Source organism: Rhinatrema bivittatum, chromosome 2 (assembly GCF_901001135.1).
Source record: "Rhinatrema bivittatum chromosome 2, aRhiBiv1.1, whole genome shotgun sequence".
Taxonomy (NCBI): Eukaryota; Metazoa; Chordata; class Amphibia; order Gymnophiona; family Rhinatrematidae; genus Rhinatrema; species Rhinatrema bivittatum.
In genome coordinates, this window is record NC_042616.1 from 722626584 (window position 1) to 722650668 (window position 24085).

Genomic DNA, 24085 nt, shown 5'->3' on the forward strand with positions numbered 1-24085 from the left:
ATAACCAATAATTAAAAAATATCCAATAATTAAAAACTCATATAAAAAATTTCTAGATACCAATAAAATATTTCAAATAGCAGACACAAAGACCCAGTAATGAAAAATAATAAGGATACAAAAAATATTTTGCTCTGTATACCTGGGAACGTTTGATATCCAGGTGTCCTGAGATTGTTTTGAATTAGCAGGAGGAGGGGTGGTTTGCTTGGAACTTTCTCCTCTCTCTCATACTGGCTCTCAATCACACACATATACACATGCTCTTTCACTTACATAGGCTCTCACTCATATGTACACATGCTTTTTCTCTCTCACTTATATAGGCTCTTAATTACACATTTACATACATGCTATCTTTTCACACTTACACACACAGGACATAAGAACATAAGAAATTGCCATACTAGGTCAGACTAAGGGTCCATCAAGCCCAGCATCCTGTTTCCAACAGTGGCCAATCCAGGCCATAAGAAGTGTGGCGACCTGCGTGTTCTTGGTGACACACTAATTGAGAACCGCTGACCTATACTATGAATGTTGTTTTGTAAACCATTGTACTCTTCAATTAGAACTATGGTATATAAAATAAATAAACAAACATGCTCCCCCTTGTGTTTGTCTGTGTGTATATGTCAATGTCAATGATAGCCTGCCCAGGGTGGGATGGGTGCCTGCCTGGGTATTATTTTATTTGTTTTATTTATAACTGTTATATACCGAGGTTCAATTAACAAGATTAATTATCACTTCGGTTTACATTACAACAAGCAAAAAGAACAGAGACAAAGTCTTGTTTTACAATGAACAGGGTAGAAACTAACCTGGATAACATAAACTGGGTGAAAGCAGGTATAGAAACATGGGTCAATATAACTTGGGTGAAAGCAGGGCAATTACATTGGGGAGGACTATGAATGGCCCCAAAGGGAGAAAGTGAACTCATGATGCGGACTAACCAAGGCGGAGGTATTAGTATGTGTTTGAATGGTAGCCTGCCTGGGGGGATGGGTGTGTGTGTGTGTGAGAGAGAGCCTGCCTGGGGGGATGGGTGTGAGTGTGTGTGAGAAAGGTAGCCTGCTTGGGGGGATGTGTGTGTGTGTGAGAAAGGTAGCCTGCTTGGGGGGATGTGTGTGTGTGAGAGAGAGAGCCTGCCTGGGGGGATGTGTGTGTGTGTGTGAATGGTAGTCTGCCTGGGGGATGGGTATGTGTGTGTGAGAATGGTAGCCTGGCTGGGGGGATGGGTATGTGTGTGTGTGAGAATGGTAGCCTGGCTGGGGGGATGGGTATGTGTGTGTGTGAGAATGGTAGCCTGCCTGGGGGGATGTGTGTGTGTGTGTGTGTGAATGGTAGCGTGCCTGGGGGGATGTGTGTGTGTGTGTGTGAATGGTAGCGTGCCTGGGGGGATGTGTGTGTGTGTGAATGGTAGTCTGCCTGGGGGATGGGTGTGTGTGTGTGTGTGAATGGGAGCCTGCCTGGGGGGGATGGGTGTGTGTGAATGGTAGCCTGCCTGGGGGGGAGGTGTGTGTGTGTGAATGGTAGCCTGCCTGGGGGGATGGGTGTGTGTGTGTGAATGGTAGCCTGCCTGGGGAGGTGTGTGTGTGTGAATGGTAGCCTGCCTGGGGGGAGGTGTGTGTGTGTGAATGGTAGCCTGCCTGGGGGATGGGTGTGTGTGTGTGTGTGTGTGAATGGTAGCCTGCCTGGGGAGGTGGGTGTGTGTGTGTGTGTGAGAATGGTAGCCTGCCTGGGGGGAGGCGTGTGTGTGTGTGTGTGAATGGTAGCCTGCCTGGGGGGAGGTGTGTGTGTGTGTGTGTGTGTGAATGGTAGCCTGCCTGGGGAGGTGTGTGTGTGTGTGTGTGTGAATGGTAGCCTGCCTGGGGAGGTGTGTGTGTGTGTGAATGGTAGCCTGCCTGGGGAGGTGTGTGTGTGTGTGTGTGTGAAAATGGTAGCCTGCCTGGGGTGATGGGTGTGTGTGTGTATGAGAAGATGGTAGCCTGCCTGGGGGGATGTGTGTGTGTGTGTGTGAATGGAGGCTGCCTGGGGGATGGGTGTATGTGTGTGTGAATGGTAGCCTGCCTGGGGGGGGGGGGGGGGATGGGGATGGATGGGTGTGGGTGTGTGTGTGTGAACGGTAGCCTGCCTGGGGGTGTGTGTGTGAATGGTTGCCTGCCTGGTGAGTGTGTGTGTGTGTGAATGGTAGCCTGCCTGGGGGGATGGGTGAGTGTGTGTGTGAATGGTAGCCTGCCTGGGTTTGTACGTGTCTCTGAATGGTAACCTACCAGGGGATGGGTGTGTGTCTGAATGGCAGCCTGCCTGGGAGGGGTGGGGTGTGTGAATGGGAGCTTGCCTGAGGAGCTGGGGGGTGTGAATGGGAGCCTTCCTGGGCAGGAGGATGTGAATAGGAACCTACCTGCGGGTGTGGGTGAGAGAAAGCATGTGGGAGTGGAAGCCTGCATATGAGAGTGATGCCTGTGGGTGTTTCTATCTATGGAAGTGGGAGCAGGAGCCTGCATCTGAGAGAAAGCATATGAGAGTGTTTGTGAGGGAATATGACACTTTCTGTGAGAAAGCATGTAAATGTGAGAGCTTGTGTGTGTGTCGGTGAGGGCAAATGGGAGACAGCGAGTGAGAGCCTATGTGTGTACATATGATTGGGAGTGGGAGCCTGCATATATGAGAGCATATGAGAGCCTGTGTGTTTGTGAGAGAGAGAGAGAATGTAAGAATGAGAGCCTATGTATGTCTGTAGGAGGGAATGGGATTGGGAACCTGCATGTGTGAGACAGCATGTAAGAGCGAGAGCCTGTGTGTTGTGTTTGTGCGAATGGGAGCATGTGTGTAAGAGCATGTGAAAATGAGAGCCTGTCTGTGTAAGTCTGTGGGAATGCAAGAGAGGGCATGGAAGAGTGAGATCCTGTGTGAGAGCATCTATGTGTGTGTGGGAAGGAGGTAGGAAAGAACAGAAGGAAAGAAAACACACAAAATAAGAGAGACCCTGAAAAAAGAATAATGAAAGACAGACAAGGGGAATATAGAATGGGACCAACCTATTAGAAAAATAACAGACAACAAAGGTTAAAAAAAATATATATTTTCTTTTTCAGCGATTGGAATATGCCATCTTTGGAAATGTGCATTTCTTATATTTTTGTATTTTGTTTTTTCTTCCGTATTCCAGTGTTCAGAGTCTGGTTTCTCAGGCTTTCCATTTCAGTTTTGTTTGCATGTTTGTTTCTAATTTGTAGTCCCTTATTCTGTATTAGGTAAGGGTCTGTTTGTGTTGTACATGTGTGACAAATGCAGAATTTTGGCTAGTGTGTAGTTTCTCTCTAGGGATTTGCAGCAGTCCTGTTTGTCTATTAAGTAGGGTATTAGTGTTCTAGAGCTTGGTGTAATGTTTGCCTTGCTGCCTTTTTGTAGATAAGGTTGCTTCTGTTTGAGTCCTGAGAGTTACTGCTGTTATGGTATAGTAAGGTTCTAGGTATTTATTTATTTAGCAAAGGTTTGTGTTATTTCACAAAAGAGCAGATTTTCAAAGGGGTACGCGCGTATCCCATCCCCCCCCCCCCCGAAAACCTGCCCCAATCTCCCCCTGCGCGCGCCGAGCCTATGTTGGGAGTGGGAGCCTGCCTCTGAAACTGCTCCCGGGCCGGGGAATCGCGCGCTGGCGGCCGGGCTGGTGCATGCGAGTTACGCCTGCCTTGGGCAGGCATAACTTTTAAAACAAAGGTGGGGGGGGGGGGGAAGTTAGGTAGGGGGAAGGGAGGGGAAGTGCGGGGGGGGGGGGGTGGAAGGAAAGTGGCCTCGGAAGAAATGGAGCAGGCTGCGCTCAGCATGCGCAGGCTGCCGATTTTGCGCAGCCTTGCGCGCGCCGACCCCGGATTTTAAAAGATACGCGCGGCTACACACGTATCTATTAAAATCCGGCGTACTGTTGTTTGCGCCATTCGCGCGGGCGTACTTTTTAAAAATCTGCCCCAAAGTGTTTATCTGCAAAAGGAAATTTGTTTTGCTGTCAGATGACATCAAAATTTTAAGGTTTTTTTTGCATGTCCTAGTTCTGTTCTGCACCTGTTGCAAATCTTTATGTTTATTATGATTATTGCTGTTTTATTGTAGTTCTATGTGATTGGATCTGATGTTTCTGTTAAGTGTTTTTGTTTACTTTTTACATATTGTGCATTTATAAACTGCAATAAATATCAAATAAATTAATAAGATTAATAAGGCATTTTTAATCTTGGCAAATGCTTGAAATAGAACTAAAAATATTTTAAAATGTCACTCATGATGTACGATGGCTGTTGCAGACTACTCGGAAATCCATTGTAAAAATTTCAGTTCTGTCTATGCCACTGAGGGGGGAGAGGAAAGTTTAATTCACCTTCTTGTCCCCCAGCTGTCTCTCTGAAAAAGGAAGGGCTCCTTGCAAGCCCAAAAAGGCGGTAAGCCTTCTTTACTTGAGAGGGCTGAACCAAAAGAAACCGCAAAACCCCTCTTCTCCCCGAGGTACAACTAAATAAAAAGGTAAGGGGAAGGGGTGGAGCAACTCAACTGGATTATTGCTTGTACCTGATGCTGCAGAAACCTGACCAGCCAGGTTCGGGAAAACTTAAAGAAACAACAAATCCATGCCCACAACTCAGAAAAAACCCCAAAACTAAAACAAACAAACGAAACAAACAAAAAAAAAACCCACAACCCAAATCCTGGCTGTCCTTTCAATACGGGGAGAGAGTGCAAGTAAACAAACCAAGTTGGAGCATGAAATAGCAACAGAAAACAACGGGCAAATGTAGGTGAGTAAAAGGAGAAGGAGGGAGAGCGCAGAGGAGTCTGAGGCAAAGACCGGGCGGGGCAAGCTGGGAAAAGCCCTCTTACCCCTTGGTGTTACCTCTCGGGTGGGTCTCTGGCACAGGCCTGCACGGCTCTCTCTTTTCCCCTCCTATTCGCTAGCATGGCTGAAAAAAAGCCCGAGGGGGGAGGGAAAAAAAAAAAGCCCTAAAAGAAAAGTGAAAAGGGGGAGAGGGCGTGCTGCGGCACTGTAAGTGTGCGTGAAGGAGGGCTTCCGGGTTTTGACTCCCGCAAAAGAGTAAGAGACAAGTTGTAGTGATCGGATGGTGAAAGAGCCCCACTGCTGCTGGTAGAGGACTCTCGTGAAGCTTCTTGCCAGGCTGTTATTCCCCAGGCACAAGTTGTGTCTAGGCAGCGGGGACTCGGCGGTACCAAGCTAGAAGACTTGGGGGGACAGACACTCGGGGACTCTTTAAAAAGTTGAGACCTCCTGGTAAAAAGTTCAGGAGGAGGGGGAATACCTACAGTAATGGAACCCACAACCCTCCTCAGCCGGGGATTCCAGCAGTTCCTCTACCGAGGAGGGCCTTACCTGAGCGCGGCCAGCCAATAGGAGCTGGCGCCAGAGGGCTACCCAGCCAATGGCCTGGCAGCTCGTCCCGGGCCGGCGCACGCCGTGTGCGAGCCTCCTGAGTGAAAGAATCCGGCTCCCCTGGCGAGAAACTACCTGGAGCCGCCCTGTCCCGTACAGCCCGACGCGGAGCCGCTCTGCTCCCGGCCTTCCCAGCTCTGTGCAGACAGAGAGTGGGGGGAGGAGCCGTTCCTGGGGCTTATCTTTCTGGTTGGGCTGGGAAGAGACCCAACAAAAAAAAAAAAAAAAAAAGAAGAATTACCTGTAGCTCTAGTTCTGCCGTCTCTCTCCCTCTCTCTCACACACACCTTTACCTGCACAGACTTGAAAGTCCAGTTCCACCAGAGAGCGAGGGAGAAGTTAAAGGGGGGAGAGTTCATTGGATCAAATATGTCACACGAGACGGACAAGTAAGTGATCATACTGGTTTGGACTCTGGGAGAGGCGGATGGGACCTTTTGGACTTTATCTGATTCCTGGTGGTTGATTTGTTTCCTTTCATGAAGAAGGCTGGATAACTTTGTGTGCGTGATTATAAAGCTGGAATCCCGGACTTTTTATTTATTTTTATTTTCATTTTTTTAAAATCTAGAATAGCTCTTCTAAAATGTCCCCCCCCCCCCTTTTTTTTATATATATATATATATATATATATATTTCTCCCCTAGGAGTTAGGTTTAGTTCTGTAAGGGCCATGGAGGAAAGCAGTATGGCTTTTGTGTGAATGTAACAAAGCTCTTTTATTTGGAGTAGAAACGGCCATCTTCTAGTACTTGTGTCTGTTTCATGTGTTGGGGAGAGGTGGGATAGGATAATTTATTTCCTTCCAGTGCTGGTGGTGAATTTCCAGGACTTTTAACAATTATGTGAGAAAGTTTTCAAGTTTTTTTTTTTTCTTCAAATGAGATTCAGTTATTGCAGATAAGACTTCCTCTTGCATTGATTACGCTGTCAAAGTAGTACACGTTGGTTAGCTGCAATTTACTTTTAGTACTTTTTATAATATTCAAATAATTTAAAATCAGCTGAAATTATAATTAATGCTTGCTGCTGGATATTACATTACTCTTCTGTTTGCTTCACCCCAGAAAAAATCTTTTTAAAGTTAGTATGGAATCTAAGTTTGCAGGTCAACACAGAAAAGTATAACAAAACAGTGGTTGATAAACTTAGAGTTTATACAGAATTTTATAAAGACAAGATTGCAGAAATTAGATTTCGTTTAGTGTGAATATTTATTATCCTGGATCCTGTGTTTTTTTTGTTTTTTTTCCTGAGTTGTATTAAAGAAGTGAGTCTCAGAAAATGCACTGCCCTGTGGCTCTGATGGTAACTTTATCCTGTACCAGGATACTCTCCTCATGTAAATAACTGACATTCTCTCTTAGACAAACTGGCTCACTTCTTCCATCCCCTCCAGCTACTGGAAGGTTCAGCCTTTCTCTTATTTCTTCTCTCATCAGTGACCCTTCTTATTTCAAATGGTACTTTTTGGAAGAACTTCTTCCATGGGCTACTGACAGGTTAAGGTGGTTTGAAGAATCTTTATTGGAAGGGAAATGAAAGGCCCTCCTATTGTGGGTATATCAGGGTGTACTTGATGATCTTGTCTTGCTAAATATGCTTTCATGCCATTGAGGGCTGGCAACAGAGGAAGCTGCAGGATGACTTTTGCTTAAAGACTGCATTTCTAAACGCATGCATTCTTTGGTTTAGCCAAAGCTTCCTCTTGTCTCCAGTTGTGGAAGCTGTCTCACCAAAATTAGAGGCAGTCCAAAGAGAGGCTACCGAGGTGGTGCAGGGTCTAATATAACAATATGACATGAGTCCGAAGCATTTATTTATTTATTTTTATTTTTTCTATACTGACATTCCTGTACAAAAATGCAAATCATATCGGTTAACAATGAAACTTCAATTTCGCTTGAGGGCGGTACAAGGAACAATGTTGCTAGTTAAACAGTTGAAAACAAGTACCTAAATATGTATATTCAAGAGGAGAGACAGGGAGAGTACGACCGTGAAATTAAATACATGAACAAGACACATCCTTTTTTCAAAGGAAAATGCTTTACACTTCAAGGAGACTAAGGAGCAACATCTGAAAATATTTCTTCATGGAAAGAGTGGGGGATGCATGGAAAGGCCTCCCAGAGGAGATGGAGCAAACATAGTAACAGAATTCAGGAAGGCATGGGATAAGCACAGAGGATCCCTAGTTGCAAAGAAGTGAGGGGAAAGGTAGAGATCAGCTAGGTCTATGTTATTGGACCTGGAATGAATCTTGAGTACAGGATGGGCCTGATTGTGCTCCTTTGCCACCATGTTCTCTGTTTCTGTGCTGGTATGTTATGGATATTTTCATTAAGTATACAGTAGGAGAAAATCCTTCCCAAGTAATAGTCTTGATAGTGTTTTATAGTATGCATAAGTAATTAAGTATGCACTATATAAGACAATTCAAAGAGCTTACAACTTAAAGGGCTTATTTACTAAACTGTGATAACACAATAAGGGACATTACATGCTGAATACGTGTTTAAGATGCAATTTCAGGAATGTTTGCACAAATGCATGTATAGCAGTGCATTAATATTAAAATGGAGTGACGTGGATCCTGGTAAATGTCATGATCTGTGTTAATCCTTACAAAGCTAACTATACTTTTCCTGGGTTTGAATATCCCACCCTGAAATCTGTAAAGGGGGCACTAGTCTCAAACGAAGCTTCTCCCACTTCCCTTAGACACAAATTCCATTTCCTCCCCACCCACCCACCAAAGTAGACTTTCTCACAGTAGTCCACCTCCTCTTCACCCTCAAAAAGGCTGTAGCAGTAGTCCCACCCCCAGTACCAAATGCCACTCCCACTCAAGGATATCAACACATACCCCTCTTCCAGTCCACCCACCCCAGATTCCAATAGGGCAGTTCAAGGCTGTTGCAGGCAGAAGTGATGCCCAGTTGCTTCTACCCCACTGGAGTCAAAAACTAAAAATGATTCCAGCTGACACATACATAGCAGAGGGGAGCCATGGGTCAGTTGGAGCCTTTTGAATTTTGGTGTTAGTGGGGCAAGAATGATTGGTCATTGCTCCTGCCCAGAAGACTCTTGTGATATTTTTGAGTGGGAACAGGGTTTGGAGATGAGGGGCAGGGCTGCTTGCTACTGCCTCTTTTAAGAGGGGGATGGGATTTCTGGGGAAAAGGGTTTGCTGGAAGGGCTAAATATATTTTTTTGGGGGGGAGGGAAGTGGTGGAGTTTTCACTTTAAATATAATGTACCGCAGTTTTGTAAATCTGATAGGAAACGACCCATGTTAAAATGTATTTGTATTCCACTTTTCAGCACTTCAAAGCGGATTACATTCAGATACAGTAGATATTTCACTGTCCCCAGAGGGCTTACAATCTAAGTTTGTACCTGAGGCAATGATGGGTGAAGTTACTTGCCCAAAGTTACAAGGAGCAGCAGTGGGATTTGAATCCTGGCTTCCCTGGTTCTCAGCCTGCTGCTCTAATCACTAGGCTACTCCTCCAATAGCATGTTAATATGCCATTTTAATACAGTTTAGTAACATGGAAATTTGGGGACTTACCTCTGAATGTAAGAAGCCACAAGTATAGTAAATATTCTAACCATTGTATCACAGATAGGGCCTAAATTAACAAGTGTGTGTGTGTATATGTGAATATATTTATAGTGGAGTATATTTTTCTGATGACTTTTCTTCCTTAACTAATGACATGCGTGTGTATTTTATACACATACATAATTACATAATGTTTTGGTGTGTATATATAAAATACACACTGCACATCAAAAGCTGAGGAAACAAGTTCTTCAGAAAAATACACTGCACAAAAAAAAATTGTCTGAAGTCAGGGATAGGAAAAGCATTGTCTACTAAACCAGTTAAACTAGAAATAGTTTCAATAGTTTTGTTTTATAACCTATCACAGTACACTACTGTTTACACTAATAATTTAAAAAATGTATTACAATGGAGAATAAGCTAAAATGTGCACAGTTTAGTTGTGCACTGGGTAAAATACTCTCCTGATATGTGTGTATGTATGTATATATATATATTTATTTATTTATTTTTACTTCTAGCTGGTACCATTAATTCCATTTATCAAAATGTGTTGTTATTGAATGACATGCCAGCTCAAAATAGATCTAAAAATGATTTAATCTGGATAAAAAAGTAATTGATCATAATAGTACTTTCATTCAGATAGTTCTGTATTCTGTTCAATTCCACTCAGCTGAGCAAACGCCATGTTATCTGGAGATATTCAATCCAATGTATTTGTTGCTTGGAAAAAAACCAGGCGTTATTTGTGAAAGCTCAAAGAATGTATGGCTCCCATCCTATGGGGATTTGTATACTTGTTTACACGCCTCCTGAATCTCATAGCCTAGAGAGCCTTAGTAATAGGGTATTACGTATTTTCATGTAGATGAGTGTCATACAGGTAGCTGCTCCCAGCAAGGTGAGTCTCTCTCTAGTTCCTTCATCTCACCTGTTGTGGCACTTAGCTGCACAAAAGAAGCATCCAAGCACCATGGCAAGTCGTGATACTGCTGTATGTAACAGAAAACACTGCTAAAACATTCTCCATCACACTCCCTGCCCTCTCTCACCCCAATTAATCTCCAGGTTAGCAAGTCTGATGAGCAGGCCGTTTTGTCTCGTGTAGTCGGACACAGCATTTCTTGTCTTGTTTTTGGGCAATGGTTGGCTGCTACTGCCCTCAAAGAACTGTTTTTCCTCCTCCTCCACCTACATAACTTCTCTTGCCTATCTTAGGTCTACTTGTGCCCATTTTGTTTTTCTACCTCCTCTGTGCTGAGATCCATCTTTTCCTCCTCAGGTGGGTGCAGGGCTCTGGCTCCCCCCCCCTATCCAGATTTGGGCATAGGCAACTGCCTCCAGTACCAAGTTCTTACAGGTGCCTGAGCGTTGCCACCACTGCAGTGCCGCTTGCCTTCCTTAGCGGCACTAGCTCCACCGAAGCAGTGGTGAATGGTGATAGTAAATTCAGCCCAGGGTCTTCTGCAGCCATTAAATGCTGACAGGCCCTGCCCCTTCCATGGGTTTCCACAGTAACAGGAGGCCCATGTGGGAGGGAGGGGCAGGATGCCGCGTGGCGTGTCAGAGCATGATGGCTGCAGGAGGCCCTGTGATGATTTTTTTTTTTTTTCAATTTATTTATCTCCAGTTATTGCTGATGCTGTTAGAGAGGTCAAACGGCACTGCGACTTGGAAATGAGGTGGGGGAATACCCTGAAAGAGGAGGATTTGGGTGGCGGTAGTTGAGGGGGGAGGGACAAACCCTCTCCCATTCTATATGGGCACATACAACTTGAATCTGGCTCTCTGCCCCTTTATGCTCTCGGAGTCCCGTCATTTACTCTGACTCTCTGGATTCCCTCTTTGTGAGGCCGATGCAGTAAAGTGCGTTCAGCAGGGCTCACGGTTTTACCAGCATTCATATGCACATCTTTTGTGCGCAAAAGGTTACTTCAGACGCAGCAAGGAGTTTTGCGCACACAAAATGTGCGTGTAAAACCGATTCCTGCTTAGTGCCCTCGCATGGAAATCCCTTGTAAATAAGGCATTAGCATTACTCCCCCAAAGAGGGGAGTGCTGGCTTAAATTTTCTTAGCGCTGGAAATCTCATTCTTGGTCAGAGATGGAGTAAAGTTTCCAGTGCTGCTGTGCTAGCACGACCATGGAATTTGTGTTATATTTTCAGCATAGGCATTGCTGTAGGTTAGAAGGAAACTAAAATCCAGACAAGTTATACAAGACGGAAGATCAACAAACGGGTACCAAGGAAGGCTGACGGGCAAGCTGCACTACACTAGGCCATCTTAAGCCTTCTATGAATTGTGCTCACCTGCGCCCTGTGTTTATCACTGCACTGGCTACCAGGTTAATGGAGGACTCAATTTTAACTAGCCTTCACAATCCTTAGGCTTTTGCACGAGGATTCTGGATTTTGAACCAATGTTACTTTATGAGTTTATAAACCTAATCAATCATTGAGATCTGCAACAAAAAAGCTTGCTGGGCGTACCTTCTGTAAAACTGGCACAGCTGGAAGTTGTCTTCTGATACACTGGACCGCTCTTTTTGGACCTCTCTCCCTGATGAGTTCCAGACTATGGCATGCAAGAGGTTGTTTTAAAAAGGTGCTGAACACATTTTTGTTTGGCTTAGCATTTAAGCAGGAATCATTGTTTTTGGATGTAAGCCCTGGTATTTAATGAAATGAGCAGGTTTTTTTGTATGTCATATCAGCATTATGTTTTTAAATTATGTAACTTTTCTGTTATTTGTGTGGATTATAAATCTTTGTAAATAAATAAATGCACCATGGCAAGGGCAACAGATTTTTAACTTTGCAGAAACTTCATGGCATGGGGCACAGGGGGAGGGAGGCCCAGCTGTTTGCCTCTCGGCCAGATGTGCAGGAACCTGAGGCTGCGGGGAAGTGCACTGCCTGTGCGAGCAGCGTCTGCAAGGGAGAAGCGGCCGCGACATGCATCCCTAGTGCCTGGACAGGGCCCTCTGATAGCCAGGGGCTCAGCCTGATCCGGCATAGGGACAAGCAGCTCGGCCCTCCTCCGCTGGTTGGGGATTCTTCATTCCCAGTCCTCCTCAGTTTAAAATATGCGTTTAGCCTTTGCTGAGTGCACGTTTTAAGTCTATGTGCACTCAGCATAGTGTAACGTAGGCTTACTGAATCTGGAGTAAAAAAAAACCAAAAAAAACAACCCCTCGTGCGTTGGGAAACAGTGTGCTGAATTTCAGCACACAGCTTTATCGCCCGGCTTTCTCCATCGGCCTGTGTTTGCTTTTCTTTGCTTTACCTCTCTCCCATTGCTTTTGTAGCCAGTACTCGGGGGGGGGGGGGGGGGCGAGCTTAGGGAGCTATGGGATTCTTTAAAGACTTAGGTCAGTCAGGTATCTAAGTGCATCTCAGGTGTTTATTTACAGTTAAGGTACAGTTCTCTCTGGGTAAAAGGGTCTTGATCCTGTTCTGTGATCTAAAAAATGCAGTCTGCTCATGGGCGGTTCCAGCTGGTATGACTTTATTTACAGAAATGCATAAGCAGCAGGATGTCATCCACAGGAACGGTGAATTTTACAGTTCTTATTTCCAGGGCAGCAATCAAGCTAAGAAACAATACTCTACAATGGACTCCTTTTGTGGTTCTCTTCTTTCTCTACCGCTATACTTAAGATGAGTTCACTCTTCTTTAGGTATCTTTCCGAGCCAGCCTACCCTACTCGGTCCTGCTTTCCCCACACCCCACAGGAGAAAGTCTGAGGGCTATTTCAGTGGTTGGCTGGCTCTGTTTCCCTGAGAGCAGCTTCATAGGATTGCCAGCCTTTTCAGAGACTATAACTGGATACCCCAAACCTGAGGATTTGGTTAGGGAGATGTCCACACAGCCTGAGGATTGGGAGGGGGGATGTGTCCCCTCTGACCCTGAGGACTGGAGGGGGGAGGAGGTTATCTATTTTCAGTTGCCCTATGGCTTACCTTGTTTGATGCCTCTTCTCTGTGTTTTGTTTTTTTTTTTTGCTGACTGGATAGAAAAGTGACTGAGAGCTGTCAGGCAGTGGAACACCCCCCCCCCCCCCCCCAATATAGGAGCATCTGACTGGGTAAGGGACTGCCCTGCTATAGTTCTCCAGTCCTTAAGTATCCCTTCCACTCACTACTGTGATGAATATGTCAGTCCTCTGAGAATGCCCAGCAGTATTGTCCATTTAAACTTATTTACTTCCTTGCATGTCCTTCTTAGTCTGATACCCATACCACAACCCATTGCCTTTACTTTCTCACTGTCGGCTCTGGCTGCAGACACAGAGGTCTGAGAATCTGAGTCTGAACTTGGGTGGATGGGATAGCAGTGGGGCTGCAATGGTGACAGTGGCTTTGACTGTGCAGGGACAGCTTCTGCACATGTCTCCTGCTTCTGCGGCTGCACTGGCCACCTGGGGAACAGAATAGATGCATAATTGGAGCATCAGAACCACACTGGCTCAGACTGACTGTGAGAAGCAGCACAGTGAAGATGCTGCCCAGCAGCCACACATGACCAGAGAATATATTATCTGTTTCCTGCTATAATTAGACACTACAAAATGTTCCAAAGCTGGACTGTCCAGTCCAGAACTTGTTGGAATCTATTTGACCATTACTAGGTTTCAGTTCACACCTGGATCCCTGGACCTGGGTGAATTACTACTTCACTTTGTGCACTGATTAGAGGATCCCTGCTTTACACTTCTGCCTGTAGATCTGCTGTTGTCTCCCAGAATGGAGAGTTACATTTGTTCATGTCTTGTGATCTTCCTTCAGGAGCCTTGTGAGGAACTCATTAGCTTCTACCTGATCCATGCTGACTCTCTCTAGTTTCTCCTTTTCCGTAAGGTTCTACCACTACTGCTTCCTTAGACTCTGTCCTTCTCAAGAAGTACAGCACAGCCCTGACTTTGCTCTAGATTCTTCTAGGCACTCCCCATTTAAGCCTTAGACCCAATCACTGGGAATGTTATTACAAGTGTCAAATAGGTCATACCATTTTTACCGGGGGGGGGGGGGGGGGGGTGCGTTATATTCTTGTTTCTTTACTGCTCCTCGCCCTCGTGCTGTTTAGAAGTTTCTATACCAATGCTGCCGTGTGAGAGGGTTCCTTAGCTCTGGTGGCAGGAAGTGTTTCGGTGAAGTACTACTACTACCACTTTCTCCCACAGCCTATTGTATTTGTGATGAGCACTGATGCTCATCACCAATAGGCAAGAGGAGCAGCAGTACTCAAGAGAAGAGCTTCCTTCCTGCATTCCAGTCCCCCCGCTCTTTCTTTAAACTCTTTCCCCTCCTGCTAAGCCCCTGGCCTATGTGGGCTACTGGACTGTGTAGCAAGTCAATCGTTAGCTCTGAATTTGGTGCCCTTCCCAAGAGATTTCAAAATTTACTGAGACTGGTTTTAACATCAGGTGTCATGTTCCAAGGTATGAAGGTAACCTTCTAATGGCCAAGGCCATTAAACTTGACTATTGCCCTGAAGACTTATATTGTGCATCTGTGTCACACCAACTTTTAGAGTGCATAAAATCTAACCAATAGCTGGCAGTCCAAATCTTTTTGTTGGTCACTGGAGTTCTTTGAAAGTGGTTGCCTAGATAGTGTAGTGAATGGGCTGAGAGATTGCTCCTTTACTGGGCAATGAAACTTCTCTCCTCTGCAGATGAAAAGCCTGTCTCCCCACCTTCCAAGTGAGTGGCTTCATCAGATCAACCACAGTTTCCACTTCCTATGAACCCAAACCCTGGGACAAAGAGCTCTGTTCACACTCTGCGTCGTGATTCCAATTATATCAAAGTTTATAAAACAGAAATTGGTGTGATGTCTGCTACGGTTAATTGTTTCCACAGGCTTCGCAGTAAAACAGGTTGACAGTAGCAAAAACGTTTTTAACAGCACAACAAATCTCCTAGTACAAATAATAATTCATTTCTGGCAACATCCAGCAGAGTTCATCAGACAAGTCACTTATTGCGTTCTTTCAGTTGAGATAAGTGAGACTTCCATGAAGCATATTTTGGAGGATCGAGAGCAAAAGGTCATCCTCCAAACCAGACAGAGGTTAACATTCTCTAGCTGTGTCACCTTACCCTGCATGGGAAGGGGTAGGACTCTAAGAGTTACCTAGATAAGATATAACCCCCCCCCCCATTAGTCAGTGAGAGTGTGTCATCCTCCCTACCTGTTTGTACCTGGTTATACCAGCACAGTCCCTATGTACAGAACCATATAACTGCATATATAATGTTTATTTTTCTATCCCAAGTAAAATCTTCCTGCATGTTGCAACAGAAGAATGCTAAGTTATTTCTGCTTCTCAGTAAGTGTTTCTCTGCCTCATACACCTGACTTCAACTCTGGCCAATTAGATTGGGCCAGACCAGTACCAGGAAAAACCTACAGCATGCTGTTCTTTCTTTGCTTGAGTTCCCATGATCCTCCCGCGATCCTTCCAAAAAAGAAGCTAGGCCTTAAGCCTAGAATTATTTACTTCCTTCATGGAAAAAATATATTTTCACTAGTTTCTGCATTAGGGAGCAAAAAAAAAAAAGGCAACAACTCAACTCCCAGCTGAGTAAAAGTAGGGAGACAAAATGTGCAGAAATTAAGCATGGCATACATAGTTGGTTCAAATAAAAATTGAAGCTGGATCATTTGGGACCAGCATTGTATCCGTTTTGTAGTATGGCCCTGCCTGATCAACAAAGACCTAGTAGGATTAGGTCAGTCAATGAAAAACATTTCCTTTTAAAAATGTTTCCTTGGCACATGCTGTATGTCCAAGATACATACTGCTATCCCCTTTGTAAATTTTATTGAATATTTTCATGCCAAAAAAATGGTCAGTAGAACTTTTTATTTATTTATTTATATTTGTATTAAGATTTTAAACAAATTTTTTACATTTGCAAAAAATCAAGAAATGATTATTGAGTTAGAAGAACAAATTATCAATAACATATATCCCAAACTCTTACAATTTACACTCAAAAATCAATAGTCCTTATTATGGGAGGATATATCACATTATTCTTAATCAATAAAAAGAAACTGTAATATATATACAGCAATATGGAGAATAAACATTTTACAGACGTATACCTCAAGCCTATTCTTTATCGTCCAGAAAGGCTTCCAAGTGGGAGGGATCTTGAAAAGTAAACTTGTTCTTTTGGAGGACAACCGAACATTTAGAGGGAAACTTAAAAAAGAATGTTGCTCCGTGAGCCAATACAAAAAATTGTTTCCTCCTCAACTGTGTCACTCTGGACATGTCTGGAAATAGTTGGATCTTCTGCCCACCAAACAAAAAATCTTTATTAGGAAAATACTTTTGTAGAATTAGGTTTTTGTCCCTTTCTCTACAAAAGGTAATTAACATAGTCGCTCTCTGAGGAATATCATCTATTGATGATTCAAGGAAAGAAGTCAAATTGGGTGATTGGACAAAATCCATACCTTTTTCCCCCTCTTGGATCCTTAATCTGGATCTCGGAATATAATAAATCTTAGATGTACAACTTTCATGAACTGTTGACATGGATAAAATCTCTACAAGATATTTTTTCAATAATTCAACAGGAGATAGAAGTCTAGTTATAGGGAAATTTAAAAATCTCAAGTTTCTAGCACGATTTTGATTTTCCAGATTCTCTATCAGCCTATGAATTATCAACCCATCCTTTATAGAAGAATTATTAACATCCTGTATTACTTTTACTTGTGCTGACATTATTTTACCATGTTCTTCTAAATAATTTAATCGATTATTATGTAACTCCAACATATTTTTAATTTCAACAATTGTCATAAGAACATAAGAAATTGCCATGCTGGGTCAGACCAAGGGTCCATCAAGCCCAGCATCCTGTTTCCAACAGAGGCCAAAACCAGGCCACAAGAATCTGGCAATTACCCAAACACTAAGAAGAACCCATGCTACTGATGCAATTAATAGCAGTGGCTATTCCCTAAGTATAATTGATTAATAGCCATTAATGGACTTCTCCTCCAAGAACTTATCCAAACCTTTTTTGAACCCAGCTACACTAACTGCACTAACCACCTCCTCTGGCAACAAATTCCAGAGCTTTATTGTGCGTTGAGTGAAAAAGAATTTTCTCCGATTAGTCTTAAATGTGTTACTTGCTAACTTCATGGAATGCCCCCTAGTCCTTCTATTATTCGAAAGTGTAAATAACCGAGTCACATCTACTTGTTCAAGACCTCTCATGATCTTAAAGACCTCTATCATATTCCCCCTCAGCTGTCTCTTCTCCAAGCTGAACAGCCCTAACCTCTTCAGCCTTTCCTCATAGGGGAGCTGTTCCATCCCCTTTATCATTTTGGTTGCCCTTCTCTGTACCTTCTCCATCACAACTATATCTTTTTTGAGATGCGGCGACCAGAATTATACATGTCTTACCATTCTGAGTTATTGAATTAGACTTAACATTTTGCAAATTTGTTAGTGCCTGCCATACATCACCTAAAGTAATATTTTGAGGGTCTAGGTTTCTGTAACCATCCCTATAGGTCCAGAACCCAGCCCTGACCCAACCTCCTCATTACTTCCACTAATAATGGGTTGTATAATACCAGGGTTTAGTGTTTCCACTATCCCTGGCAACAAACTCTGGGTTGTAGGGTTAGGCACTTCTATCAAAAGTTGAGGTTGCTGTTGTGGCTGAGGACTGTCTGAGGCTCCAGACGAAAAAGATATTTCTGAAATAGCTTCATGGGCTGACTGACTTACCCTTCTTACAACAAGGGAATCCATTGGTCCCCTAAGAACCGGTACAGCAGGGAATAGGGTCCAAACTTTTACCTTTCTTTTCCTTCCCATATGGGTGGAAAAGAAGATTAAAAACAAAATCTTAAGAAGGGGCATGCCCCTTTGGATGCATGCCACTCCTTCCCCAGATTTATACCTGAGGAAGTCATCCCCGATTGATGACGTCACCGGGGAGGGGGGAGGGGGCGGCGGCACTACGGGCAAGTCAATGATGTTGAAACTCCGGCGTTGCAGGCAATGGCAGAATCTCAGACCCAGTCCCTTGGCCAAATCCTCTCTAGTGAGAGGCTCCTCCCTCTGTCTCCTCCGGTTTTAGAGCCGCTTCTTCCCCGAATTTGTATCTAAGGAAGTCATCCCCGATTGACGTCACCACGGGGGAGGGCGGCACTATGCGCGAGTCAATGATGTTGCAACTCCGGCGTTACAGGCAACGGCAGAGTCTCAGACACAGTCCCTTGGCCTCAGTAGAACTTTTACCATGAATAACATAATCTTATTTGTTAGGTTGCATAAAAAATAAATAGCTGATCAATTTTGTATATTAATAAGTTAGCTATTTTTCCTTCTGGTGAGTTTCTGGTACATTAATTATAGTAGCTTCAAGAGTAAGCCATTACTACTCCAAGCTTTTATCTTATTGCTGGACATTAAACATGAATACAAAACCCAGCCTTTGGTACTGTGCACTGAAACTTAGAATGACTATGGTGTGTGTATATGTGGTTGATCATTTCTGGTTATCAAACTCAAAAAGAACTTGATAGTGCTACTAGATGCATATACATACATGCTCTCTGCTGAGCTGCTACGAGTGTCTGGTTTAAATCAAGTTCTTTTTGAGTTTGATAACCAGAAATGATCAACCACATATTCCAGCCTAAGTATTTAGCAAAGCTGTTTCTTATAGCTATGGCTCTTTTTAATAGGGAACTTTGAAAGTAGACTGAGTTTTGAAAATTTCTAAAACATTATCTTGGTGTTCTAGTTGTCACTTATTAAGTTGTGTGCCTCATCTCTTTTGGCTCTCTTATTTTTAAACTGTAGTTGAAGACTTGTAAAGTTTTAGGGCCATAACATGGCACAGTGCAGTCTGACAGTTTTATAACAATGGTGCTGCAGCAAAAACGTGTAGATTTAGACCAGACACTCGTAGCAGCTCAGCAGAGAGCAACGTTCTTCTTGCTTTAATTGGCATATCTTGACTGCTATATTTTTAATTTCTTGCAATTGGTGTTGGCAATTATCAAATTAGTTTTTCCCACGCTTGAGAGTATTCCTTTTTTAATTTAATGAGAAGATATTTCAGGGAGAAAAATCTTAACTCATTAAACTTTTAATAATGGTTATTCTGTATTTGTGGAGTCGACATACTAGGACCTAACTGGCCTATCCAGCTGTATGTTTTCCCTGAACAGCTTCTGGGTAAAACCCTTTAAGGCGCAACACTTCAAGCAAAATAAATCTGCCAGTATAGAGAAGAAAATAAAAAAACCCAAAAAAACAAAACTGCATTTGTGCCTTTTAAGAGTATGTGTTAATAGAAAGTAGCTATGTACCCATAGGGGAGCATTTAAACATTCATATAGAAGTGTTGCTTTAGAACATCTATTCTGTGACTGGGATGTAATGGAGAAATCTTCCAAGTAGCCTTTTATCAAGAACCCTCTTTATTAAAGAGTTTTTTGCCATAGGCATAAAATAAAAGCCACCTGCTGAGCCATGCCCTTCAGTGATTATTGGCCTGCTTGAATACTCAAGAACATGTGTCCTGTGCAGTATTTCACTTTGATGCTGCGAGTAGCACCACATACTTGTTCTTGGTTGGGTTTTGTTTTTTCCTTCTTTGCCAAGAGGCAGTACAATACTACTGTATTTTTGAAGATGGTTTTGTGGAGAAACATACTACAGAGTTCTTTTAGCTCTCTTTAAAAATTATCATGTAGTAAGCTTTTAAAAGCAGAAACTGTAGATAGAACAAAAAGTATAGTTCTTGGAATGCTTCCTCTTTTTTTTTTCATGTAGACAAAAGCTTGCATGCTGTGGGAGAAGGTTGTTTTTATTTTCTATGAGGTGGCTTGCTTTAACTTTTAACATTTTGTGAACAAAAAAAAAATCTGTTGTTGCTGTCTATTTTACTAAATGTCCAGTCCACTAAGTTTTACCATAAACTAAGAGGTGGAACTTACCAGCAGGCGGTGTGTAAGGGGACTAAATCTAGCGGCGTGTGATTGATTGATATTGTCATTCTTCCCGGGATGGATCCCTTTTCTCAGTATCCACAGTTATATGCAAACGTTTAGGCATCCCTTGTCAAACTGTATGTTTCAATGAATCTCTAACAGGTCAATCCAGTAACGAGTGGTAGGAAGAGCTGCGTTAGTGCCCGGCGCACCCGCAGTTGCCGCACGCACAGTCCAGCTCACCTACCGCTCTATCCTGTATGTAAATAGCTTGCAAATGCAAGTTGCGTCTAAGAAGCGTCCGTGAAGCGTTAGGCCCGCACAACCCGTTTTACTGTATAGAGCGCTATACAGCGCCTATACAGTAACCTGGGTGCGCGGGCCTAACGCTTCACGGACACGCTGGTATCTGTCATTTCAAATGTCATTTCAAATGACATTTGAAATGACAGGTACCAGGAAGTGGACAGTTCTCCGACGTCGGGATTGTCAGCCCTCTCTTCCCTCCTCCTGAAGCAACAAGCGAAAAAAAAAAAAAAGTTGCAAGGGAGAGAGGACGGGCAATCCTACGCTCGGGACTACCAATCCCCTCTCCCCTCCCCCCGAGGCAAGGCGCAAAAAGCAGCCTTGCTCTGGGAGGAGGGGAGCGAGGATTGGCAGTGTAAAGCGACGAAGCGACTTACTTTTTTTTTTGCAGCTCACCTCCGGAGACGGACATCGGCGAGGACGACCGCAGCTGCCCGCGAAGATGGACACCTGCACGGGCGAAAGCGGCCCCTGTTCGTGCAATTGGGCCGCTCAAGGCGTGACGTCACATGCCGTGACGCCAAACGTCGTGATGTCACGTCTTGAGCGGCCCAATTGCACGAACAGGGGCTGCTTTCGCCCGTGCAGGTGTCTATCTTCGCGGGCAGCTGGAGGCAGGGAGCCACGGTCATCCTCGCCGATGTCCGTCTCCGGACGGGGGTTGCAAAAAAAGTAAGTCACTTCGTCGCTTTACACTGCCAGTCCTCTCTCCCCTCCTCCCGGAGCAAGGCTGCTTTTCGCGCCTTGTCGTGGGAGGAGGGGAGAGGGGACTGGCAGTCCCAAGCGTAGGATTGCCCGTCCTCTCTCCCCTCTCTCTCTTGCAACTTTTTTTTTTTCGATTTTTTTTCGCTTTTGTTGCTTCGGAAGGAGGGGAGAGGACTGGGGCTGCCCCGGAGACCAGCACCCAAGGACGCGGCCAGGGCAGGTGAGCGGGGGCTGGGGGAAAGTTTGCTGCCTACCCTTACCCCTGCCTTTAACGCAGGGGTAAGGGTAGGCGGTAAGTTAGCAGGTTAAATGCGCGGCAAAATGGCAGAGTAAAAAAGCGATAGTCGGGGCACACGTTACTGGATGGTAGGGAATAGCTAATTTGATCGTTTACATGCAATATACATGCCGCGTGCGGAAGGGGTTACCCGGGGATTTAAGGACGCGGTAAGAGTAGGTTAAAGGGGATTGGGGATCGCAGGAAGGGCTAACGCGGCCGGAAAGTGAGTAGAAAGTGGGTTAGGATTGGGGAAACCGCGGACGCACTTTACAGGATTGACCTGTAAGTGAGCAGATGCTTTCTGAAATTTTTAATCAACAAATAGTAACACATTGAAAATAATAAAATGGTGAATGTTATATACAAAGGTTTGGAACACCTCCAGTTGCTTCATTACCAGTTTGGGTTTTTTTTAAACTTGATAATAAGGCCCAAAAAGCTAATTGACTGATTAGGCCTTCAATTATGCGAAGACAATTCCACAGTTGAGCAAACACTCTGAGCCTTCTAACTTTTCACATTTCATTGTTATTCTTGTCTACTTTCAACAACCATAGGCTCCTCTAAGCAACTGTCTGAACATTTGAAAAAGAAGATAATTCATTCTTTCAAAGCAGGGGAAGACCATTAAAAAAAATCTTTAAATGGTAAATGCTTCCAGTTAGCCATTTCAACTGTCAGAAATATTAAGAAGGAAGTTATTACAGTATGTTGTGTAGTTGAGATAAAACATTTAGTCAGTCCAAAACACTTTTTTCTAAATAGTTTCAAGCATATCTAGGATTTGTTTTACATACTTTAGGTGATATTTGTGATGAGGTTGTAGATAAGGTTTCCTCTTGACTATCAGGCCGATACAGTAAAGCACGGCCGCAGTTACCCCGTTTCTAACCCGTTGTGTACTCACAATTTCGCCACGTAAGTCTAACCCGCGATTCACTATCTGTTTTTACCGATTCTTACCGCTTCTTTAACTCGACGCGTATCCCTTTCCACCCGCGGCATGTATATATGTAAACGATCCGATTAGCTATTCCCTCCCATACAGTAAAGTGCGCCCCGACTATCGCCTTTTTAACCTGCTATCTTGCCGCGTCTTTAACCTACTAATTTACTGCCTACCCTGACCCTTGCATTAGTGTGGTTCCCTGGGTGCTCAGCATATTCAATTTAAAGCTTTAACCTTGGTATTTAAGGCTCAGCATGATCCCATGCATTTCATTGCACTGTCTGTATTCACAAGAATATAATTATCTGATTCTACCACCAAAAGCCACCCAGTCCCAAACCAACCCAGTCCACAGAAAAAAAAAAATGCTTCTCGCACTTAGCCACCCAGTCCCAAACCAAACCAACCCAATCCAATCCAAGCCCAAACAGAGAGAGACAAAATTTCACAGTCCCAAACTTTCCCCCAGCCCCCGCTCACCTGCCCTGGCCGCGGCCACGCAAGCCCCCAGCAGCAGCAGTAGAAGTAGAAGGGCGGCGAGAGAGAGCGGCTTCAGCAGCCCCCCCAGCGAAGATGAATACGTGCACCCCTGTAGGTCCAATATGGGCGCTCAAGACAGCAAAGGCGCATGCGCACACGCTGTGACCAGCTGGACGTCGGAGGTCACGGTGTGTGCACATGCGCCTTTGCTGTCTTGAGCGCCCATATTGGACCTACAGGGGTGCACGTATTCATCTTCGCCGGCGGGACTGCTGAAGCCGCTCTCTCTCGACGCCCTGCTGCTGCTGGGGGCTTGTGTGGCCGTGGCCAGGGCAGGTGAGCGGGGGCTGGGGGAAAGTTTGGGACTGGGCGGATAAGTGCGAGAAGCATTTTTTTTCTGTGGATTGGATTGGTTTGGGACTGGACGGCTAAATTTCGTCTCTCTCTGCTGGGGCTTGGATTGGGTTGGTTTGGTTTGGGACTGGGCGGCTAAGAGCGAGAAGCATTTTTTTTTCTGTGGATTGGGTTGGTTTGGGACTGTAGGAGAGCCATCCACTTCCTGGTACCTGTCATTTCAAACGTCATTTGAAATGACAGGTACCAGCACACCCAGGATACTGTATAGGCGCTGTATTGCACCTATACAGTAAAATAGATTGCGCTTCATGGACGCGCATTGGATGCGGCTTGCATTTGCGTGCCATTTAAATACAGTATCGAGCGGTAGGTGATCTGAAACGTGCGTGCGGCAAATGCTGGTGCGCCGGGCACTAACGCACCTCTTTCTACCGCCCCTTACTGTATCGGCTCGTATGTTCTCATCCAGATTATTATTATGGGCACCTACTCCAGTGTCAGCTACTTTTCAGCAGGTCATTTGCAAGTGATCTATGAATTCTGTTTTGCAGACCTGACTAGTTTTTGGGCATTTCCATCAGAGATTTTTCTTGATCTTTCAGATCTTGCCTTGACCTTAACATTCCATGTAATTTCCATTTCTTATCGATTTGTTTTTGTGCTAAAAACAACTGTGGGTAAAATGCACTGCCATGCACTCTGGATCACACATTTATTACTAAAAGTGGGCCTTTGTAGTATTAACAATAATTGCATTAATTATCTAAGAAATGTATAGTCTGGATACCTACCATTCCAGGTGCGCAACAAAAAAAAATTCATGAAAACATTAGATAAAACCAAAAATTCAACAATATAAAACTAGAACTTAATATGTTCTTAAACATCAAATGCTGCTACCCAATATAATTGTAGCCCAAATAATGCTTTTTTTTTTTTTGTGTGTGACATATTTTTATGCAAAAACATATGAAGGGGTCCTATTAGTCCTCTCT

General features: G+C 44.1%; 1 protein-coding gene and 1 long non-coding RNA gene across 7 annotated transcripts in view; one reads left to right on the forward strand and one right to left on the reverse strand.

Annotated features, from left to right (window-relative positions):
* Nucleotides 1-5651, reverse strand: part of LOC115085605 — an 85075-nt gene extending 79424 nt beyond the window's left edge. The window contains exon 1 of the long non-coding RNA XR_003854905.1: nt 5387-5651. This is a non-coding gene — a long non-coding RNA (uncharacterized LOC115085605). The remainder of the gene's footprint in view (nt 1-5386) is intronic.
* GRHL2 (grainyhead like transcription factor 2) overlaps nt 4562-24085 on the forward strand; it is a 294199-nt gene continuing 274675 nt past the window's right edge. Inside the window, exon 1 of one of the 6 annotated variants that reach the window (XM_029591826.1) lies at nt 4562-4799. Coding sequence is in view for 2 of the 6 variants with exons in the window: in XM_029591823.1 (XP_029447683.1) it covers nt 5816-5835 (20 nt within the window). In the remaining 4 variants the exon portion in view is untranslated. The other 5 variants (XM_029591824.1, XM_029591828.1, XM_029591823.1 and 2 more) reach the window with 5 other exon arrangements.